This window comes from Arachis ipaensis, chromosome B4, assembly GCF_059453495.1.
Source record: "Arachis ipaensis isolate K30076 ecotype BB chromosome B4, ASM5945349v1, whole genome shotgun sequence".
Classification (NCBI taxonomy): domain Eukaryota; kingdom Viridiplantae; phylum Streptophyta; class Magnoliopsida; order Fabales; family Fabaceae; genus Arachis; species Arachis ipaensis.
Window position 1 is genome coordinate 108,893,919 of NC_142439.1, and position 21,615 is coordinate 108,915,533.

At 39.8% G+C, this 21,615-nt stretch overlaps 2 protein-coding genes across 2 annotated transcripts; both read right to left on the reverse strand.

Moving 5' to 3' along the window:
* Positions 1-1,203: 1,203 nt before the first annotated feature.
* LOC148568728 (uncharacterized) lies at positions 1,204-6,279 on the reverse strand. Its single transcript, XM_088484759.1, has 6 exons — positions 5,483-6,279; positions 4,519-5,107; positions 3,915-4,291; positions 2,891-3,740; positions 2,131-2,664; positions 1,204-1,701 (listed from the first exon to the last, which is right to left on the reverse strand). The coding sequence occupies exons 1-6, from the start codon at positions 6,277-6,279 to the stop codon at positions 1,204-1,206; spliced, it is 3,645 nt and encodes a 1,214-aa protein (XP_088340885.1).
* A 9,890-nt stretch (positions 6,280-16,169) lies between these two features.
* LOC107636683 (uncharacterized) lies at positions 16,170-17,483 on the reverse strand. Its single transcript, XM_016340174.1, has one exon. The coding sequence runs from the start codon at positions 17,481-17,483 to the stop codon at positions 16,170-16,172; it is 1,314 nt and encodes a 437-aa protein (XP_016195660.1).
* Between the last annotated feature and the right edge of the window lie 4,132 nt (positions 17,484-21,615).

Genomic DNA, 21,615 nt, shown 5'->3' on the forward strand with positions numbered 1-21,615 from the left:
CGTCCTTTACCCCCAAGCCGGATAGCGACGTGGAGCTCATCCATACTCCCAAGAGGCAGAGGATGTCTTCCATCCCGGAAGGGGCCCTTACTATAATGGAAAGGAACTTTGATGCTACCAAATTTATTGACTCACAGCTGATACCCGGGACGGAGGAGCATTTTCATGGGACCGATCTGTCCGGGCAGGCGAGGTGGATGTACCGGACCTTGCTTCGTGGAGCCGTGATAGCTCGGAAGGCTGAATTCGAGTTATCGGGAATGGAGGCGCTCTGGAGGAAGCTTGAATCCTCTGTTAAAGCGAACAATGACTTCAAGGCCCAAGTTGAACTCCTCCAGGGTCAGCTGTCCGAGATGGGGGGAAAGCTTAGTGCTTCTGAGGAGAAAGTGTCATTCGTTGCGGAGAGGTTGAAGGCGTCCGATGAGACCGTGGCCCGGCTGCTTGAGCGTGAGATGACCTTGGAGGGTCAGCTGAATGCCGCTCAGGGTCGGGTTGCCGTCTTGGAGAAAGAGCGGGAGCAGGCCGTCTCCGAGGCAAAAACCGCTAAAGCCGAAGCCGCAGAGCTTAAGAAGAAGCTTAAAGTGACCAAGGAGCAAGGGAAGAACGCCATCTCGATGACCGAAGATGCCCTGAAGGCTCAGCTAAAGATCGCAGCTCCTGATTTCGACACGTCGTCAATTGGCGTTTTCAAGACTATCCAGGACGGAAAGATTGTTGACATGCCGAGGAAGTGAGGTCTTGTAACTTGGGATATTTTGTAACGCATTTGCTGAACAACTTATTGCTCGTTTTTTGTTTTGACTCTTTATAAGTTATACTTATTCAATCGTTTGGCTGGGTTGCCGTTTACTATATTTGTTATCGTTATTTCTCTCGGGGGTGGGCTCGCGCCCATTTTCCCGTTTTATGTTTGTTATGTCTTGGATCGCCGTGGTCGTGTTGTCGTCGTAGTTGGCTCTGGCCATAAGGAAGATGGCCCCCGGGGTGATCAGTCCCGGTCTGCCGTTTTAGGGCGCGCTCGTGCGCGGCGCACGTAGGAAAGTAGTGGACAAGTACGAAAATTTTTGACAAGTATGAGTTAGTCGTTAGCTAAGCAAATTAATCAATATGGCGAGTATTTGATAAAATAAAAAGGCAGATCATCATGCGAACAAAGCGAGTATTTACTATTTGTTTGGGTTTTCAGGTCGGCAAGTCGTCTGGTCATGAGTAGAACCTTCTTAGGCTACCCGCATTCCATGTTCTGGGTATTTCCTTGCCGTCGAGTCTTTCGAGCTTGTAAGCACCTTTGCCGAGTACCTCCCTTACCCTGTAGGGACCTTTCCAGTTTACCGCCAGCTTGCCTTCCCCTGGGGTCGGGACACCGACGTCGTTGCGTCGCAGGACGAGGTCCCTTTCCTCGAAATCTTGTTTGAGGACTTTAGCATTGTAACGCAGGGCTATTCTTTGTTTCAGCGCTGTTTCTGATAAGCGAGCCATCTCCCTTGTTTCCTCGACCAGGTCCTTTTCGACCGCTTCGCTCATGCCCGCGAGTAGTAGTCGGGGGCTCGGTTCGCCGATTTCGACGGGTATCACTGCATCGACCCCGTATGTTAGGCGAAAAGGAGTTTCCCCCGTGGCACTTTGCTCGGTTGTCCGGTAAGACCATAGGACGGAGGCGAGTTCGTCAGCCCATGTTCCTTTCTTATTGTCTAGGCGCTTCTTTAGACCAAGAAGGATGACTTTGTTTGCAGCTTCTACCTGCCCGTTTGTTTGGGGGTGTTCTACCGAGGAGAACCTCTGTTTTATCCCTAGGCCAGAGAGGAACTCCATGAATTTCTTGTCTGTGAATTGGGTCCCATTATCTGAGATAACGACCTCCGGGATACCAAAACGGGTTATCACCTGCCTCCACATGAACTTCCGGCAGTTGGAGGACGATATCGTAGCCAGCGGTTCAGCCTCCACCCATTTGGTGTAGTAGTCAATGGCGACAATGAGGTATTTGACTTGTCCTGGGCCGATCGGGAAAGGCCCCAGGAGGTCGACTCCCCATTCTGTGAAAGGTCGAGTAGTCGTCAGAGAGCTTAGCTCGGAGGCTGGTGCCTTGTGGAAGTTGGCATTTTGTTGGCACTTTATGTACCTTTTGACAAATTCCCTTGAGTCATTCATCATTGTTGGCCAATAGTACCCGGCTCGGATGAGCTTTCTTGCTAGGGCCTTGCCCCTGATGTGGTGCCCGCAACACCCCTCATGGACTTCTCTAAGCACGTAGTCCATTTGGTCGGGGTGTAAGCACTTCAATAGGGGCTGGTTGAGTCCCTTTTTGAATAGTTGTCCCTGTATGATTGCGTATCTGGCCGCTTCCCTTCTTAGAACTTTGGCCGCTTTCTCATCTTCAGGCAACTTGCCGAGTTCCAGGAAGTTAGTGATGGGGTCTAGCCATGAGGGGCTTGACTTCGTCAAATGGAGGGCGATCATTGGTTCCTTCGCCATGCCTTGGATGAGGGACCGGTTACCCGATCCTGGTTTTGTGCTCGCCAGCTTGGACAGGAGGTCCGCACGTGTGTTCTTTTCTCTTGGGACGTGTTGGACGATGACTTCCTGGAACTGACTTGTTATTTCTTTAACCTTTTCCAAGTATTTTTGTAGGAGGGGGTCCCGGGCTTGGTAGCTCCCGTTTACCTGCGCAGTGACAACTTGTGAGTCGCTGCATACTTCGACCTTTGTCGCTCCGACTTCCCGAGCTAGTATTAGTCCGCCCAAGAGAGCTTCATATTCTGCTTGGTTGTTCGACACTGGAAACTCAAACTTGGTCGATTGCTCATAGATGACCGCTGCTGGGCTTTCTAAGATGACCCCTGCTCCCCCGGACGTTTGGTTGGAGGCCCCGTCAACGTGGAGCCTCCACCGTGTGCCCGTTTCCTCGGGGGTCCCCCGTCACCTCTACCAGAAAGTCTGCCATTGCCTGAGCTTTGATTGCATGTCGGGGCTCATATTGTAGGTCGTATTGGGAGAGCTCGATGGCCCAGGTCATCATCCTACCGGCCAAGTCAGGTTTTTGCAGTACTTGGTGAATCGCCTGATCCGTCCTCACTACTATACGATGGCTCTGGAAGTATTGTCTTAACCTTCGGGAGGAGACTAGGAGTGCTAGCGCCAGTTTTTCCAGCTTGCTGTATTTCAGTTCTGGTCCTTGGAGGACCCTACTCACGAAGTAAATGGGTTGTTGGGTCTTCCCCTCTTCTCTAACGAGCACTGTGGCAAGTGCTTCCTCGGTTACTGATAAGTAGAGATAGAGCGGTTCTCCGGCCCTGGGTTTTCCGAGAACTGGTGGTGCCGCTAAGATCTCCTTGAAGTGGTTGAACGCCTCTTCGCATGCTGGGGTCCATTCGAACATCATTCCCTTTCTCATTAGGTTGAAGAAAGGTAGGGCTCTCGCTGCCGACGCTCCGAGGAATCGGGATAAAGCCGTTAGCCTCCCGGCAAGTCGTTGTAGGTCCTTGATACAACCCAGGCTCTTCATCTGGATAACTGCTTGGCACTTCTCGGGGTTGGCTTCCACTCCTCTTTGAGTGATCATGAATCCCAGGAACTTCCCGGCCTCCATGGCAAACGCGCATTTGAGCGGATTAAGCCTCATGCCGTGCTGCCTTAGTGACGAAAAAACACCATCAAGGTCGTTCAGGAGGTCGTCGGGTCGCGCGGTCTTTGCGAGTATGTCATCCACATAGACTTCTACTGTTTTGCCTATGAGTTCACTGAATATTTTATTCATCAGCCTTTGGTACGTGGCCCCAGCGTTTTTCAAACCAAAAGGCATTACCCTGTAACAATAGATTCCCCCTGGCGTTATAAACGCCATTTTCTCCTCGTCGGGTCGGTGCATCGGTATCTGATTGTATCCTGAGTAAGCATCCATGAAGCTCAGATACTGGTACCCCGCCGCTGCGTCGACGAGTGCGTCAATGTTAGGCAGGGGGTAGCAGTCATTGGGGCACGCCTTGTTGAGGTCAGAGTAGTCTACGCACATTCTCCATCTCCCATTGTGTTTTTTAACCAGGACCACGTTCGACAACCAAGTCGAGTAGTTCAATTCCCGGATGAATCCTGCTTCGAGGAGGCTGGCCGTCTGCCTGGCTACCTCTTCTGCCCTTTCCTGCGACATCTTTCTCCTCCTCTGGGCCACTGGCTTGGTTCCCGCCTTGACGGCCAGATGATGCGATACGAGCTGGGGATCTATCCCGGGCATATCGGCAGGCGTCCAGGCAAAGAGGTCGGCATTATCCCTGATCATTTCCATCAAAGGTTCCTTCATCTCATGGAGGAGGTTTCTGTTTATGAATGTGAATTTATCGTCCTCCTCGCCGACCCTGAACTTCTCCAAGTCTCCTTCTGGCTCTGGTCTGGTTTATCGTCTATCCTGGCGTCCAGGTCAGCAAGGAAGACCCCGGATGCTTCTTTGGACTTTTTCCTGAGAGAAAGGCTGGCGTGGTCGCAAGCGACTGCCGTTTCCAGGTCGCCTTTGATGGATCCTACGGATCCATCATCGGTGACAAACTTCATCACCAGTAGCTTTGTACTAATGGCCTCCCCCAGGTCGTTGATGTTTTTTCTCCCCAGGATGATGTTATAAGCCGTGGAATCTCGTAATATTACAAAGTCCGCCATGACTGTTCGTCGCTTCTGCCCCTGTCCCACGGAGGTCGGGAGTGAGATGATTCCATCCGGCTTGATGAAATGGTCCCCCAACCCTACCACACCGTGCTGGTGGGTCGTCAGGTCGGCGTCTCTTAGTCCCAGGGCATCGAAAACGTTTCGAAACATGATGTTTGAGTCTGCCCCCGTATCTACCAGGATTCGCTTGACGAGGCCCGTTCCGACCCTGGCCGTGATGACCATGGGCGGGCTTTCTGGCGCCTCATCAAACCATTGGTCCTCTGGCCCGAAGGAGATGGGTGGGAGGCCCTGGGGACCCCTAACAGACGAGGTGGAGACCGCTAGGACCTTGGCATCTTTTTTCCATGCCGACGTTGACCTTGGGGCGGTGTTCCTGGCCGTTACCACGTCCCGGTTGCGTCTCCTCGTCTCCCGTATAAGGTGGGAGAAGTCGGCAAGTTTCCCATCCCTGATAGCTTGTTCCAGGGCGTCTTTTAGGTCGAAGCAGTCTTGGGTCTTGTGCCCGTAACCCTTGTGGTACTCACAGTAGAGGTTCTTGTTTCCTCCGATCCTGTCCTTCAGAGGTCGGGGCTTTGACAGTATCCCCTTTTCCGCTATCTGTTGGTAAACTTCGGTGATTGATGCCGTGAGGGGGGTATAATTGGTGAACTTCCCAACTCGGGGGAACGGTTTGGGTGTTTTACTCGGACCGCCGTTCCCAGCGTGTTCCTTTGGTCTTTCTCTGCCTTCATAGTGCCGGGCTTGGTTGTAGGCAGGCTGCCGTTTATTGGCAGCCACGACCCGGCTGACTTCTTCGTCATTGATGTACTCTTTGGCCACGCACTGGATCTCTTGCATTGTCCAAACGGGCTTTGTGGTAAGGTGTTTCCTGAAGTCCTCATTGGAGAGCCCGTTCGTCAAGCACAGACTTGCCACCGAGTCCGTTAGACCGTCAATTTCCAGGCACTCGTCATTGAAACGGTCCAGGTATTTCCTGGTCGGCTCTCCGGGTCTCTGTGTCACCCCTAGCAAATTGATTGGGTGTTTGACTTTGACAATCCTGGTCGTGAATTGAGCCAAGAAGGCGTGGCTGATGTTGGAGAATTGGGTCACCGAGCCCTGTGGGAGGTTGTTGAACCACCGTATCGCTGGGCCCGCCAAGGTGACCGGGAAGGCACGACATCTGACCTCGTCTCCCACCCCTTCCAGGTTCATTCTGGCCTCAAAGGCCGTTAAGTGTTCCAGGGGATCTTGTGTTCCATCATACTTCATGTCCGTTGGCTTGTCGAAGTGTTTCGGCAGCCGGACCTCGAGTACGGAACGGTGGAAAGGGGTCGCTCCTATTATCACTGGTCCCCGGGTAGTTCTCCTCGGCTCGTCATTCTCCCGACGGGCGTCCTCTTCGCCCCTGTTCGACGCACGCAGCCTCTCGTGTCGGGAGTAAATGATGGGGTCCCGACTTCTTCTTCTGGCTCGCCCCCGTCCCCCGGTGCTCTCCGACTCGTATTGGGGGCTGGGTGAGCGCCTCGAGCGGCTCCTTGAACGGGAGCGAGTGGGGCTCTGCTCCGGGGTGCGTTGGTCGCGTTCTCTTTCGGCTAGCCGACGTTCTAAGTCTTGCATCCTATGGCGTAGCTCTTGCATTATCTTGGCGTGGTTGTCGCCAGTCCCTCCAAAGGGGCGTCTTTCGTGAGTTTGCGTCGTGTCCCTTGGAGGCGACCTCTGTTATTGTCGAGTTTCTGTCGGGACGGCGCCTCCTCCAGGCACAGGGGGTGCGGCCTCGCAGCCTGTCCCAGTTTGGACTAGCACGAAGTCCATGGACGAGTCCCCACAGACGGCGCCAATGTTCGGTAGGTCGGTTACCGGATGGTTCGGGTTAGGATCTGTTGTGAAGGAAGGGGCTCGTCGGGTCACAGTCTTCCAGTCCAGGGGGCGCGATTTCCCGAGCACTTCGTGTGAGAAAAAGGGGGGGTGCCACCTGCAAAGACACTCCGACGCTTTTGTCAGAATATGTGCAGGCGGAATGAGGGTGGTGTAGGGATGTGACGTACCTTGGGGGAAGAGTCAGTCTTTCCCTTATATACATGTCAGTAGTGGGCCCCTCTGGAGGGCAGGCCCATATTCTCAAGGTCGCTGTCCCATAGCTGCGGGAGAGCCGTACGGGACGCGTGTCCGGGTCGGTTGAGAGGCGCGTAGTCGGGCCAGGTGGAGCTCGGGTCGGGTTGACCCGCGGGAATCCTGGGCCGTAACAAGACGCTAGTACCGACAATTATGACGGAGGAAAAGAGTGAAAGTCCATATAGAGAGAAAGGGAGAGAGAGAGTAGCAGAATAACAGTTGATGCTGATGGATGACGCTAACGGTTGGCGCGACGAGTGAAGGAGAGGGAAATGGCGGTGCGAGGCAAGTTCTCAATGTGTGAATAAAATTGGGTTAACCACCAAAAATACCCCCGAATTATTCAAACACTGACAAAAATGCACCCGAATTTTACTATCGACAAAAATGCCTTCAAATAATTTAAAAACACAACAACAATACCTAACAGTAAATATATATTTTCAAAAAATACCTTAGAAATTGAATTTTGATGTAATTTTTTGTAAGAATGATTATAAAAATAAGATATTATTATAAATAAAAATTAGTGATTTTTCGGTAAGTATATATTTTTTTATAATTTTTTTTGTTAACAACCAATAATACTTTTAAAAAATCACAAAACAATATATACATAACAAAAAATTACCAAATTTTAAGAATAATAATATCTCATTTTTATAATCATGTTTGCAAAAAATTACATCAAAATTCAATCTCTAATGTATTTTTTGAGAAATACATATTTAATGTTAGTTTTTTTTGCAAGATTATCTAACATTAAATATGTATTTTTCAAAAAATACATTAGAGATTGAATTTTGATATAATTTTTTGCAAACATAATTAAAAAAATAAGATATTATGATCCTTAAAATTTGGTTATTTTTCGTTGAGTATATATTTTTTTGTAATTTTTTTGTTAACAACTAATAATACTTTTAAAAAATCACAAAAAAAAATATACTTAGAAAAAAAAATACCAAATTTTAAGAATAATAATATCTCATTTTTTTAATTATGCTTGTAAATAATCACATCAAAATTCAATCTCTAAGATATTTTTTGAAAATATATATTTATTGTTGGATATTGTTGTTGTATTTTTAAATTATTTAAAGGTATTTTTATCGATAGTAAAATTCGGGTGTATTTTTGTCCGCGTTTGAATAATTCGGAGATATTTTTGATAGTTAACCCGAATAAAATTCAAGTCAAAGGCAAATTCATAGTTTGCCAAAGCATTTAATGCACACCTGTAACTTAAATTTCAAGTGGGATTCGTAAAAGATTTTTGAAGAAGCAAGAAAGAATAAATTTGAAGCACATAAAGATTGAATAGTTAAACACCAACTTGACAAGTTGAAAGGATTTGATAACATCGTCAACTTATACGTATTGGACTTGATGAAGCTAAATTTAAGATGTTCTTTATGTTTACCGTCATAGCTTTGTATATGGGGTAAAGCTTCATATCTTTTTTTATGCTTTGTTTTGTAAGTTTTAGTGTGAGAAAAAATTAAGAGTGAAAATAGTAAAGTTTTACATATATATAATTCTTTTGTACGAGTATTATTTTTATAATATATATGAGAATATTATAGATATTTTTATATATTTTTTAAGAATTATAATTTTACTATTTAATCATATTATTTTTATTATTGTCTAAATCTTATTTAGTTCTATTCATTTTTTGTCTACGAATTTTAATTGTCTTATTCTACTCCATTAACTCTAGTAAGTAACAGTAAACCGTTCAAATTTATTGGATTGATCCCTGAACTCATCAAATAGAATATATCATCGGACTATTATTTGAAATTCTTAAAATAAAAAAAAAAAATTGCCAAAATCACGGGTTTCAGTAGAGGTTTTGACGGGCGGACAGGCTGACCCGTCATGTCAAAGGCTCTTTTTTTAATTTTTTTTATAAAAAAATGATTAATAATAAAATAGATATATAATTAATAATTATATAATTTTTAAATATATTTTTTATTTTTTTATTTTTTATTATTTATTTTATTTTATATTTTTATATATATGTTTAAGTTGTGTGATTTATTTTTTACCACAAAGATAATTTTATTGACAGCTATTATTGGGAATAATTCTATTAAAATTAAAAATTAAAAAAATAAAAAATATATTATAATTTGAATATTTTTTATTTATATTTAATTTTAAATAATTATTTTTATATTAATTTTAATTAATTTTATTAATTTTTCTAAAATAGTTAAACGGGTTAGCCCACAATTTACCAACCCTCCATAAAGCGGGATGAACCAACATTTTAAAACTATTTTATTTTAACAAGTTGGTCTATTCCGCTTCTGTTTTAGGTCGGCCTTAGAAGCGGAGCGGGCTATCCGCCTTGTCTCTTTGCCACCCGTAACTCGTGTGAATTCTTACAATGGACAATGAGACTCTTTACAAGAAAAATGATACTTTTGCCCCAATTTTATTGTTTAAGACAACTATGAATTCTATTAAAAAATCTGTCAGATAGTAAAAAAATTGATTTTGTGAAGTTTTTATTTGTGATTTGTGGAGATTTAAACTTCTTCATCATAAACCTCTTTTCTACAATAGAACCAATTATCAATCTTTTTTATTATGCAATCATATTTTGTCATTATCAATATTTTCTTTAACATTATCAATCTAACACCCTAACTATCAAAATGTCACGCTTCCGGCTGCGTCATTCTGATAGATCGAGTATTACGACAACTCTTATAATATTTAATACTAAAATATGAGCCTGTTTAAAACTTTAAACCGAATATTTCAAAAACATACATTCATACTCACAATATAAATTACAATACTCATAGAAAATACATATATATACATACATTTATATACATATTACTTTACAAGCATCTCATATCAAAATCATATCCCTCTTACAAAACTTGCAAAGTTAAAGGCGAGGGAAACATAAGTACTAAAACAATACAGAAATATCATCTAACAGAAAAGAAATAAGCTCTTTCGAACTTCGTCGTCCGTAACCTGAAAAGGAAAGACCTGTAGGGGAGTGAGAACATCATCCTCGAACGGGTTCTCACTATAGGGTTGCAGAATTACTATAATAGGATCATTACAGTGATTAATAGTTGCCTTATGCATCTTTTCAAAATAAAAGGTTTATTATAAAAGAAAAATCTGAAATCTTTTCTGAAAGAGGAAACTGTTCATTTCTTAAAAATTAAAAAAAGTCTTTCAAAAGGTTTATCTATGCTGAACCATAGTTTTTCATACTTTTCTAAACCAGAAACATCAACCAAATATAGCCTTCGGCCCACCTCATGATCAATCACGGCCCTAGGCCCAAACAGTCCAAACAACAACCAATCACCACGGTCCAACAGAATCCCAGTCGTAAACACAAGTAGAAAAGTTCAAGCACAAACAAACAATTACTTCAAGTAGAACAATTAGCAGTTAACCACAATTAATCACAAAGGCAAACCAAGTACAATATGCACACCCAAACAATGTCACATAGATGCATATGATGAATGCCTGTCCTAGTGGCTGATGAGTCTCATCTGTCGGTTATAAAGCCAACCTGACAAGTCCTGGTAGCTAACCATTGGACTGTCCCTCTGTCGTGCATCCCCAACTCGAGTTATTCACAATCATAATCATAATTCACATCCAACACCCTCACTGGTGTATATTCATGGGGGTGAATTCATCTAAAACTTTCACAGTGTCTGGCCACACTTACGACATAGGGTCAACAGAGTATCGAGTCTCAACCTGGAGCACGTGGTGGCTAGTTACTGCTTCTACCCAGGGAAACTCGTATCTCAGATAATTGGAAGTGCAACAATCACAATATCAATAACTCATCATATATGCATTTATTCTCGGCCATAAATCAACATTCAACTCAGTCATCCGGCTTAAATTCATGATTCATAGTCAGCCATCTGGTTCATAACATATTCCGCAATCAGCCATAATTCATTATCATACACAGCTATTCCGGCTCATAACAAAATAGCACTTCCACCATCCAACATCATCAAATTCATAAAATCATCATTCAAGCCATAAATCACTTTTTCTCAATTCACTTCACTTTGAAATCAAAAATTAATTCTTTTCAGCCTTGGCTTTAAAGTTCCCATTCCTTAAATCATCTCAGGCTCATAAGCCACTTTTACTCAAAGTAGGTTCCCTTTTTAAAACAAAGCCACTCTCGGCATCCTCTTTCCAAAACTTCCAAAACCATGGCAAATTAAAGATCTCTTTCGAAATATTCAAAATCATCCATCCAACAACGGGATTTTATAATAAAAGTTCCTCGACAGAGTCTCAAGTCTTTAGGGGAGAATAACATAACTCATTTCCTCAATTTCGTTCAAAATCTTTAAAACATTGGCTTCCTGATTTTAGTAATAAAAATAGAATCTAAGCCAAACCGAGTCGTGTAATCAATTACTCCTTTCAAAACCATTTTCTTTACTTAAGCAAAATCAGCTTCAATTCCCTGATTAAATCTAAAGCGTTTCAAACTGCTCGAAAATTGTTTTAGTCTTGCAAAAATTCATAATTCAAGGAGTACTTAAAACTTTTCCCCAAAACATTGTAAAATGAAACTTTTCAATAGACATTCAGGTTCTTTCAAAGTCACTGAAACTCCTCCAATTGAAACCCTCAAGTCAAATTCAAAGACATAAACTCTTTTCACATTTAAAACAGCCTTAAAACATAAGTCTTATCTAAATAACTTGCTCCCAAAAGAGATACAATACTTTTCTGAAGAAATAAGACTAAATCATAATTTCCCTTTTAATAATTCATTTCAAAAGCATAAGTCATCCCTTTCTTAAATAATCCAAATAAAATAGTAGAAGTCTTTAACTCATAATTTTCCAAATAACATTTCAATAGAGTTCCGAATTCTATCGGAATTTCGGCAGCACCTCCCCTAAAACTTGGACTCTGTCACCCTTTCCGGGTCCCATCCAAACCAATCCACAACCCTCTTTAAAGGGTTCAAAACCAAATAAGCTTAAATTTCAACTGAATCCAAAGGTACATTCCATTTTCATATTTCAAGAAAACCAAATCAAACTCAAGTAAATTTTCAACAGATTAAACTTGATTTCAAAGTTTTAAAGAAGCGACTTTAAAGAAACACTTCAAAACCGTCCGTTTCACAAAACCAAATAATAATCGAATTAACCAAGCATTCATATTCATCCAAAATAACCAACATTAGATAAGACTTATACAATTACTCAAGTATACATTTTTACCACATAATATCCATATATAATAATTTCAATTTATAAAATATGCTTTTCTGAAAAGGCCCCTACCTCGACAAATTGAAACCATAACCCAAAAGCCTCTCAGAAAGCCTTTCGTCTCGACCCAAAATCAATGGCAGCTTCAAAGCACAGCCCCACACACTTTCGCAGCAGCATAAACAGCTTTAAATCACAACAAGCAACCTCGATTACTAAATCCTAAGAACATTAATATCGTAAAGGCTTTAATACACGTACAGAACACTAACATGGGAATTTCCAAAACATAAATACTTACTTAAATGACCAAACAAGGTAGCTGCAACTCCAAACACGGAATGCGAGCACGAATACACAAACCTATGACGGACAACACCGCAACGCCTCAGCATAATAAGTTTACAGGGCAGTGACAAAAGGCCTTTCAAATTAGAAATGCTTACCAAATACAGAGGACTCAGCGGCTGTTTCCGGCGACAGAGGCGGCGGAGGCAAGGTACGGCGACACCCAACGGCTCTTCCTCCCTCCACGCGACCCAGACGGCGGCTGCATCAACATTCAGTGACTACAGTATTTCCAGAATTCAAAAAGGACCAAAGCTAATAACAAGACCCTTACCGCAACTAAGAAGAAGTGACTGAGCCAAGTAGCGGCATCCCTGGCGGTGTTTCCGGTGGCCACAAGACTGCTCCTGGCGGCCAGAATAGCGGCACGGCTTCTTCCTCCTTCGACAGCAACACCAGTGGTGTTTTCCGGCAACCACAGATCTCCAGCAACAGTAACAGAAGCTCCAGTTAGGCACCGCGGAGCAGCAGTTCGGCAGTGACGGAGGTAGACGGCGGTGATAGGAACCATCTCAGCCTCGGACCTCTCCCCTTCTTCTTCACGCACGTCGGGCTCCTCCTCATGCATCTCGTCTCTCCTGGTGAAACCCCATTGACGGCGACGATGGAACAGTGGCAGTCGGTGGCGCGACACTACTAGAAATAGGACTTTTTCGGACGAAAATTTCAAACGAAATTTATTCCGTCTAAATGACTTTTTCATTTCGGATAAATTTGAGACAAATGTTGAACAACTTTTAGTGGAGACATTGGAATAATATATTCTGTCCTAAATTTTATCCCAAATTTTGGCGCCAAATTTTTTTTGGATGGTGCTAAAATTTTCATAAAAATTAGCAATACATTTTGGACAAAACTATAATTCGTCCATATTCCATCTGAATATGCACAATAACTTCAGACGGATTTGGGAGCATTTTGAAAAATGTTAATTCTATCCCAAATTTGTCTATAATTAGTCTTAAATGCTTTTACTATAGCTAATCCTTTGAAGTAGCTAAAATTTTTTTCCGACAAATTTGGGACGAAAATAACATCATTTGTAAATTCTGTTTGAAAATGCATCAGTTTTCAAACGAATTTCAAATGTTTATTGAAAAATTTTAACATTTAATATAAAAATATTGTTTATATTTTAAACTAGTCTATTATTTTTTAATTTATTCTTTTAATTATTTACGTTATAATAATTCAAAATTTAATTTTATAACAAATTTAAGATAAAATGTATCTAAAAGAATCACATATATAAAAACTTGAAAATAAATTATATCCAATCTTCTAAAAAAATAATACAAATAAAATATAATAAAAAATTATATAAAATAAAAAAATCATATACTTTTTCATATAAGATTAAGGTATAGTGAAAATTAAAAAAAGAAAATACAAATGAATATATTTTATAGTGCACTTTTTCATACTATTCAGTTTGACCTTCATCCTCATTGTTCTCATCCTCATCCTCGTCTTCATCCTCGTCCTCGTCCTCATCCCCAAGTGTGTCATCATCATCATCATCATCATCATCATCATCATCATCATCATCATCATCATCATCATCATCGTCTTCATATATTGTACTATTGGTATCCAATAAATTAATAATAGTGTCAATATCATTTGAGATATGATTGTTAGATTGATTTGTGGCATTTTCTTGATATGCAAAATCTTCCGTTGTTTCAATCTCAATCTCACCTCTTGCTTTAGTCTTGAATATATACAAACCACCATTCTGCTTTTTTCCTGGTGTTGCTCATTGGATGAGGTGCAAAATATACTTGGATTGCTTTATGTGCAATGATAAATGGATCATATTTACCATATCGTCAATTCTTTCAAATCTGTATGATTCCATACTCTTTGTTTACCTTTGTTCCTTTGCCAATTATGGGATCAAACCATTCACATTTAAATAGTACAACTCTTTTTAGTGGTAGCCCAGTATACTCAACTTGAATAATTTCATCAAGCTGGCCATAGACATATTCACCATAACCTATGCCTTTGACACATTCTATAATTCTGAGTTGACTTTCTACTTGAGTGAGATTTTGTGTGAAACTTGAAGCCATTGACTTTGTAAATAGGCCAACATTTAACAATTCTCAAAGGACCCAATACTAAGGAATGAATATTCAAATCCGTCACATTATTTAAAGGATCATGAACCTATATTAAATAAGAACCAATAAGTTTGAATATAATATGTCATCTACCAAAAAATGTGTATACAATAAGACTATCATATCATGTTGACTTACATAATTTTTAAACGACTTTGTAAAATTCGCTTCAATAAATTGATCAACTTGTTCATCACTTAAAGTAATATGATTTTGGCGTATAAAGTCACAAAGATCCTATAGTACATGAATTTCAAAGAAATTTAAATTATTAATATAAAAAAATATTATTAATAGTAAGAATATACATAAGAAGATAAATACTCACTCAATATATGGCTTAATTTTATCACAATTTATTAGTATATGATTCATGGCTGCACTGAGTTCTTTGATATCTAAATAAAGAGTTTTGCATTCACCAGCCAAACAACCAGGCAAATTAAAAATAGACAAAGTTGGTTGTATTGAATCATCACCCTCATCATTTTGCTTTGTGTTGATGCTAGTTTGGTTAAAATAGTACCCACAAAAGTAAGAAATCTCCTCAATTAGGTATGATTTAATGATAGATCCTTCAACGTGTGCTTTGTTCTTGACCTTTTTCTTAAGGTGATGGAGAAATCTGTCATAAAAAAGTTCATAACAAAAATCAAATAACAAATAATTGGCTTAATAAAATAGTAAAAAAAATTTGAGAATAAATATAGAGGTGTGACTAAGGTACCTCTCAAAAGGATACATCCATCTATATTGCACAGGATCACCAAGCAATGCTTCAAATGGCAAATGAATAGGTAGATGTTCCATTGAATATAAAAATTCAGGAGGAAAAATATGTTCTAACTTGCATAGCACAGTTGGAATATTTTCTTCAAGCTTATTGAGAACATCTTCTCGTAATGATTCTGAGCACAAATCTCGGAAGAATTGACTTAACTTTGTTATTGGCTTCCATATCTGCTCTGGCAATGAACTAAACGCAATTGGGAGTAAACGTTCTATAAATATATGACAATCATGACTTTTTATTCCAGATAACTTGCCCTCCTTCATGTCAACGCATCTCCCTAAATTTGAAACATATCCATCAGGCATCCTTAACTCTTTCACCCATTCACATATTGCCCTCTTTTGCTAGAGGATAAATGTGTAGTTTGCTTTGAATTTTATAATTTTACCTCCACTTTGTTCTAGCAGTTCTAAACTTTTTCACTTGCAGTATAATGACAGATCCATTCTAACATTTGCATTATCTTTAGTCTTCTCTTTGATGTCCATGACAGTATTAAATATATTATCAAATACATTCTTTTCAATATGCAATACACCAAGGTTATGACGGATTAAATTATGATGCCAATAAGGCAAATCCCAAAATATGCTTCTTTTGGTCCAATTATGCGTACTTCCATATCCTTCTATCTCAAGTTGCTCAACATCACTTATCTTTTCATAATTCTTAATTATATCCCATGCTTTCCCTCCAATTAATCTTGGCGGAGGTTCTGATCTCTCAATTCTATTCTTATAGAATGCATCGTTGTTTCTTCTAAACATGTGATTATCTGGCAAGAATTGTCTGTGGCAGTCAAACCATGATGGCTTTTCCCTATTTTTTTAATTAGAATGCCTTGGTTCATTCCATACAGTATGGATATGCTAGCCTACCTGCTGTCATTCATCCAGACAACATCCCATATGCAAGAAAATCATTAATAGTCCACAACAAGGCAGCTCGCATTACAAAATTTGACTTGGAATGAATATCATAAGTTAAAACACCATCTTCCCATAGTAGTTTTAGCTCATCAATCAATGGCTGCAGGTATACATCAATCCTAGTTTTGGGATTACGAGGACCAGGGATAATCATGGATAAAAACTTGTAAGGAGTTTTCATGCACATAGAAGGAGGCAGATTATAAGGAGTGACAATTATTGGCCAACATGAATATTGTTTACCAGATTGACCAAAAGGGGTGAATCTATCAGCACATAATCCTAGTCTGACATTGTGTGGTTCTTGAGAAAATTGTTGATATTTTCTATCAAAATACTTCCATGCTTTTGAATCCGATGGATGCTCAAGAATTCCTTTAAATTCGTGATCAAAATGCCATCGCATGTGAGGTGCTGTGTGCATTGAAGTATAAAGTCTTCTTAAACGAGGTATAAGCGGTAAATAGTGCATTCGTTTCAAAGGCACTTCTTTACCTTTTTTACCCATCTTGTACCTTGGAGAATGGCAAAATTTACATTCCTTTCTTGGTATATCATCCTTCTTGTAATATAGCATACAACCATTAATGCAACAATCAATTTTCTTGCTTTCCATACCAAGTTTTGATACTAGCTTCTTTGCTTCATAAAAATTGGAGACAAGTAAGTTATCCTTAGGCATCACTTCTTTCATAGCTTTCACGAAATCATCAAAGATTTGTTGAGATACATTCCCTTTAGCTTTAATACTCAACATTTTAACTGCCATTGATAATTCTGAATGACCAACACATCCCTCAAATAATGGGCGTTGAGCAGACTGTAATAAATCATAAAATTTTTTAGCTTCTGCATTCGGAGGCTTCTCCATGTATTCTTCAAATTGACTCATCAATTCTGGTCCAGTAGCATCAACCACCATAGATTCATACGAATTTCTTATTGGCACACTAGCATGAGGAGAAGAACATGTGCCTTCTTGATTATTATAATCTACATTCAAATGCAATGGACTCTCTCCATGTGAATCCCACCACCAGTATCTTAGCATGAAATCATATTTATATAAATCTAGTGAAACCTCTTTCGGAGATGAAAAAACTTTATTTTTATGTTTGTTGCAAGGACATCTAAGTACACCACCTTCAAGTATAAATTCCTGTTTTACTGTATCAATAAAATGTCGAACACCATTGATAAATTCCTGTCGTAATCCTCCTCGATTTGGCAAATTTCTATTGTACATCCACTTTCGATGTTCTGGAATTTTCATATCTATATATAAAGAATATAAAAAGTTAGATTAATTAAATTATACCTTTATGAGATAACCAACTATGAGTAGAATGAATTTAATTTTACAAAATTATAATATTATTTTTGGATTTTTCACTGAAATAAAATAAAAAATTTAATTAATTTTTCAAACAGGATTTTTGAACTTTAATTCCTCAAATACGAATTTTTTTTGGCATTTAGGCAAGTTCACCGCACTCCCGGCAAACTCTATAAAAGTTAACAACTTCTATAAATTAGCAAGTTCTATAAATTTTATAGAGTTCTATAAATTTAAATATGGCTTATTCCGGTGTACTTGTGTATTTTTAGAGACGATGATAATGGTTGCCATTGTTAAATATGGCTTGTTTTGTTTAATTTATAACTAAAAAAAATTTTTGAAGAAGCTATGCTTGTTGTCTGTGTATTTTTGTGTACTCCTGTATACTGTTTGGAGATCTATATACTATGTTGGAGACTGTAAGACCCTGAACTTTTGAAAAGTCTTATTATGATCAAATTTCAAATCATATAGTTATTTATAGTCTTAATTTCAGAAATTATTTTATTAAAGATAATTAAAGCATGCTTTGATTTATTGAACTTGAAATAAATTAAGATTATTATCCAATTTTATAATTATTAGATTATTTTCTATATTTAAATCATAAAGTTGGTAGTTATAAAATAATAATAATTTTATATGATTTGGACTAAATAATTAATATTTTTAATATGTTAATACTGCTATTTGGAAAATAGAGAAATTAATTTTATTATTTCTAATTATTGGATTTGACTATTTTATTGAGAATAATTTGTGAAATGGATGAACAAATAGTATTTTATATATTATTATTGTTGGATTGAAATTTATTTCTAATTACTATACTATCTCTATTTTTATTTGAAATTACAAAATTACCTTTAAACCTAATTTCACCTAAACCCTAATTCCCAAATTGGGAAAACCCTAACCTAGCTACCCTTTCCCCGAAAAAACCCAGCAGCAGCAGCAACACACAAACACGGTTTTCCCTTTTTCCATGAAAGAAAGGAACAAAAGCAGAAAGAGAGAGGGGGGCTGAGTTGCGGCAGAGGAGAGGAGGAGGGAAGCTCACTGTGTCGTGCCGCCGCTGCAGTCCATGCTGCCAGGGTCACCGTCGCCAAGCCTCCTCACCGTCGCACCACCACGTCGCCACCGATTTGCCGCCGCCGAAGCATCCTGTGACGCCATCAACCTGCTGTCAAAATCATCGCCGCCACTGTGCTATGGAGAAGAGAGAGCCTGCGCCGTCGCTGTCGTGCCTGGGTGCTGCTGCGAGCTCACGTTGCCCGCGTCACCGTGCCACCGTCACACCATAGATCTATCCCGTTCTCGAGCTGAGCTAAGGGAGAAGAGACGAGCGCGACAGGGAGGAATGAGTGAGCCGCGCCGGCGTTGTTGGGGGTCTCACTGCCGCCATCCCTGTTGTGGCTGGTGTCGTCGCCGGAGAACCACCATCGCGGAAGCCACCTGCATCACCACTGGAGGAGGGGAGATCTGCGTTGCTTCTACCGCTCGAAACCCTGCTGCCGTCATCGGAAAATTTTGTCGATACGGGTTTTAAGTTGGTTCTCCTTTTTGTTGAGTTTCCGGAACCTCATTATCACTGCATGTTGTTCAGGTCACCGCTGCCACTTGAGGTGACTGCCAAGCTACCGCCAAACTGGTTCAGAGACCGCTGTCGGTTCAGCCGTTCTTTCTTCGTTTCAGTAAGTGTTTTCGATTTGAAAGCCCTTTAGTTACTGTTCTGTTATCTCATGCTGAGGTTTGTGGCACAAATTGCTATAAGATTAAGTTTCGGTTGATATATGTCGCGATTAGAGTTGCTGTGGTTACTGCGAAAGTAGCTTGGAGCTGAGGTCGCAATTGCCGTTGATTTCGGGTTGAGAGGAAAGGTTCTGTTGGCGCGTTTGGTTTATGTGTTCGACGAGTTGAGGTAGGGGCTTTTCTAAAATCTCAATTTTATAATTTAGAATTGTTATGGATGGATACCGATGTGAGAAATACACCTTTTAGTGATTGTACAAGTCTTATGTATTGTCTGGCTATTTTGGATGAATGTAATGATATGTTTGATTGGGTTTTGATAAATGGATTGTTGATGAATTTTCTCTTTAAAGTTTTGGAAAAGAGTTTAATCAGTTGATAAAGATTGATCTTGAGATGACTTCTAATTATTGTTTGGTTTTGATAAATGGGCTGTTGTTGAACTATTTCTTTAAAGTTTGGAAAATGAGTTTAATCGGTTGATTATGATTTGATCTTGAGACGATTTTCTTGGGATATGAAAATGAGTTGAATGTTGGATTCAGTTTGTCTTTGGACTGATTTTGGGTTTTGAACCATTGATAAGGATTGTGGATTAGTTTAGATGGGACCCGGAAAGGGTGGCAGAGTCCAAGTTTTAGGGGAGGTGCTGCCGAAATTCCTATAGAATCCGGGACTTTATTGAAATGTTATTCGGAAAATTATGAGTTAAAGACTTCTACTATTTTATTTGAATTATTAAGAAAGGGATTACTTATGCTTTTGAAATGAATTATTAAAAAGGAATTAGTCTTGTTTCTTAAGAAAAGTATTGTATCTCTTTTAGGAGCAAGTTAGTTAGATGAAACTTATGTTTTAAGGCTGTTTTAAATGTGAAAAGGGTTATATCTTTGAATTTGACTTGAGGGTTTCAATTGGAGGAGTTTCAGTGACTTTGAAAGGACCTGAACATCTATTGACAAGTTTCATTTTAAAATGCTTTGGGAAAAGTTTTAAGTACTCTTTGAATTCTGAAATTTTGCAAGACTAAAACAATTTTTGAGCTGTTGAAACACTTTAGAATTAATCATGGGGTTGAAGCTGGTTTTGTTTAAGTAAAGGAAATGGTTTTGAAAAGAGTAATTGATTACATGACTCGGTTTGGCTTAAATCCTATTTTTATTACTCAAATCAAGAAGCCAAGGTTTTAAAGATTTTAAGCGAAATTAAGGAAATGAGTCATGTTATTCCCCCTTAAAGACTTGAGACTCTGCCGAGGGACTTTTTTTATAAAATCTCGTTGTTGGATGGATGATTTTGAATATTTCAAAACAAATCTTTAATTTGCCACAGTTTTGGAAGTTTTGGAATGAGGATGCCGAGGGTGGCTTTATTTTTAAAAAGGGAACCTATTTTGAGTAAAAGTGGCTTATGAGCCTGAGATGATTTAAGGAATGGAAACTTTAAAGCCAAGGCTAAAAAGAGTTGAAATTTGATTTCAAAAGTGAAGTAGATTGAGAAAAAGTGATTTATTGCTTGAATGATGATTTTATGAATTTGATGATGTTGGTTGGTGGAAGTGCTATTTTGTTATGAGCCGGAATCGCCGTGTAAGATAATTGTAAGACCCGGTTAATTAACGGCTACTTAACTCATAAATGAGAATTTATTCTAGAAAGCCAAAAATATTATTTTTATGGCTAAATGTGATAGAGGAGAGTGAGATGAGAATTTCGGTACCAATTTTATAGAAATCGGACCAAGATTGGACCGAATGGACCAAACCGAGCCAACCGGACCCAAAGTGGGCCCTTGGCCCAACTAAACTAAACCTAATACACTCATTTCAGCACTCTCTCTCCTCACTACACTCAAGAAACACGCTGAAATGGAGGCCATGGAGGGAAGAACACTCTCTCAAGTTCTTTCTCTCACTTGATCTTCAAACCACCATAACTTTTGATCTAGAGCTCCGATTGCCGCACCGTTTGTGGCCACACGTTCACCGCGGAGAGCTCTACAAAACCCATACAATCAATCTTAAGGTAAGCCACATTTTTCTCTTCGAAATTCCAGCCCTTGTTTTCGAGTTTCATGGATGAAATGTTGAGATTTTGGGCTCTTTGATGTTATAGGACCCAACTCTCTTGAAGAAGAAGGTTAATCTTGTCTCCTTGGACCTTGGGTGTGATAAGATTCTCAACCCTAGTGTAATTTGTTGTTCTATGATGTTGGGTATTGAGATGTTGTGTATGGGTATGATGATTGTGGCTTAGATTGTGTATATGTGAAAGTTGGAGCTTGATTGGTGATTCTGGAAAGCTTGGGAGAGGGT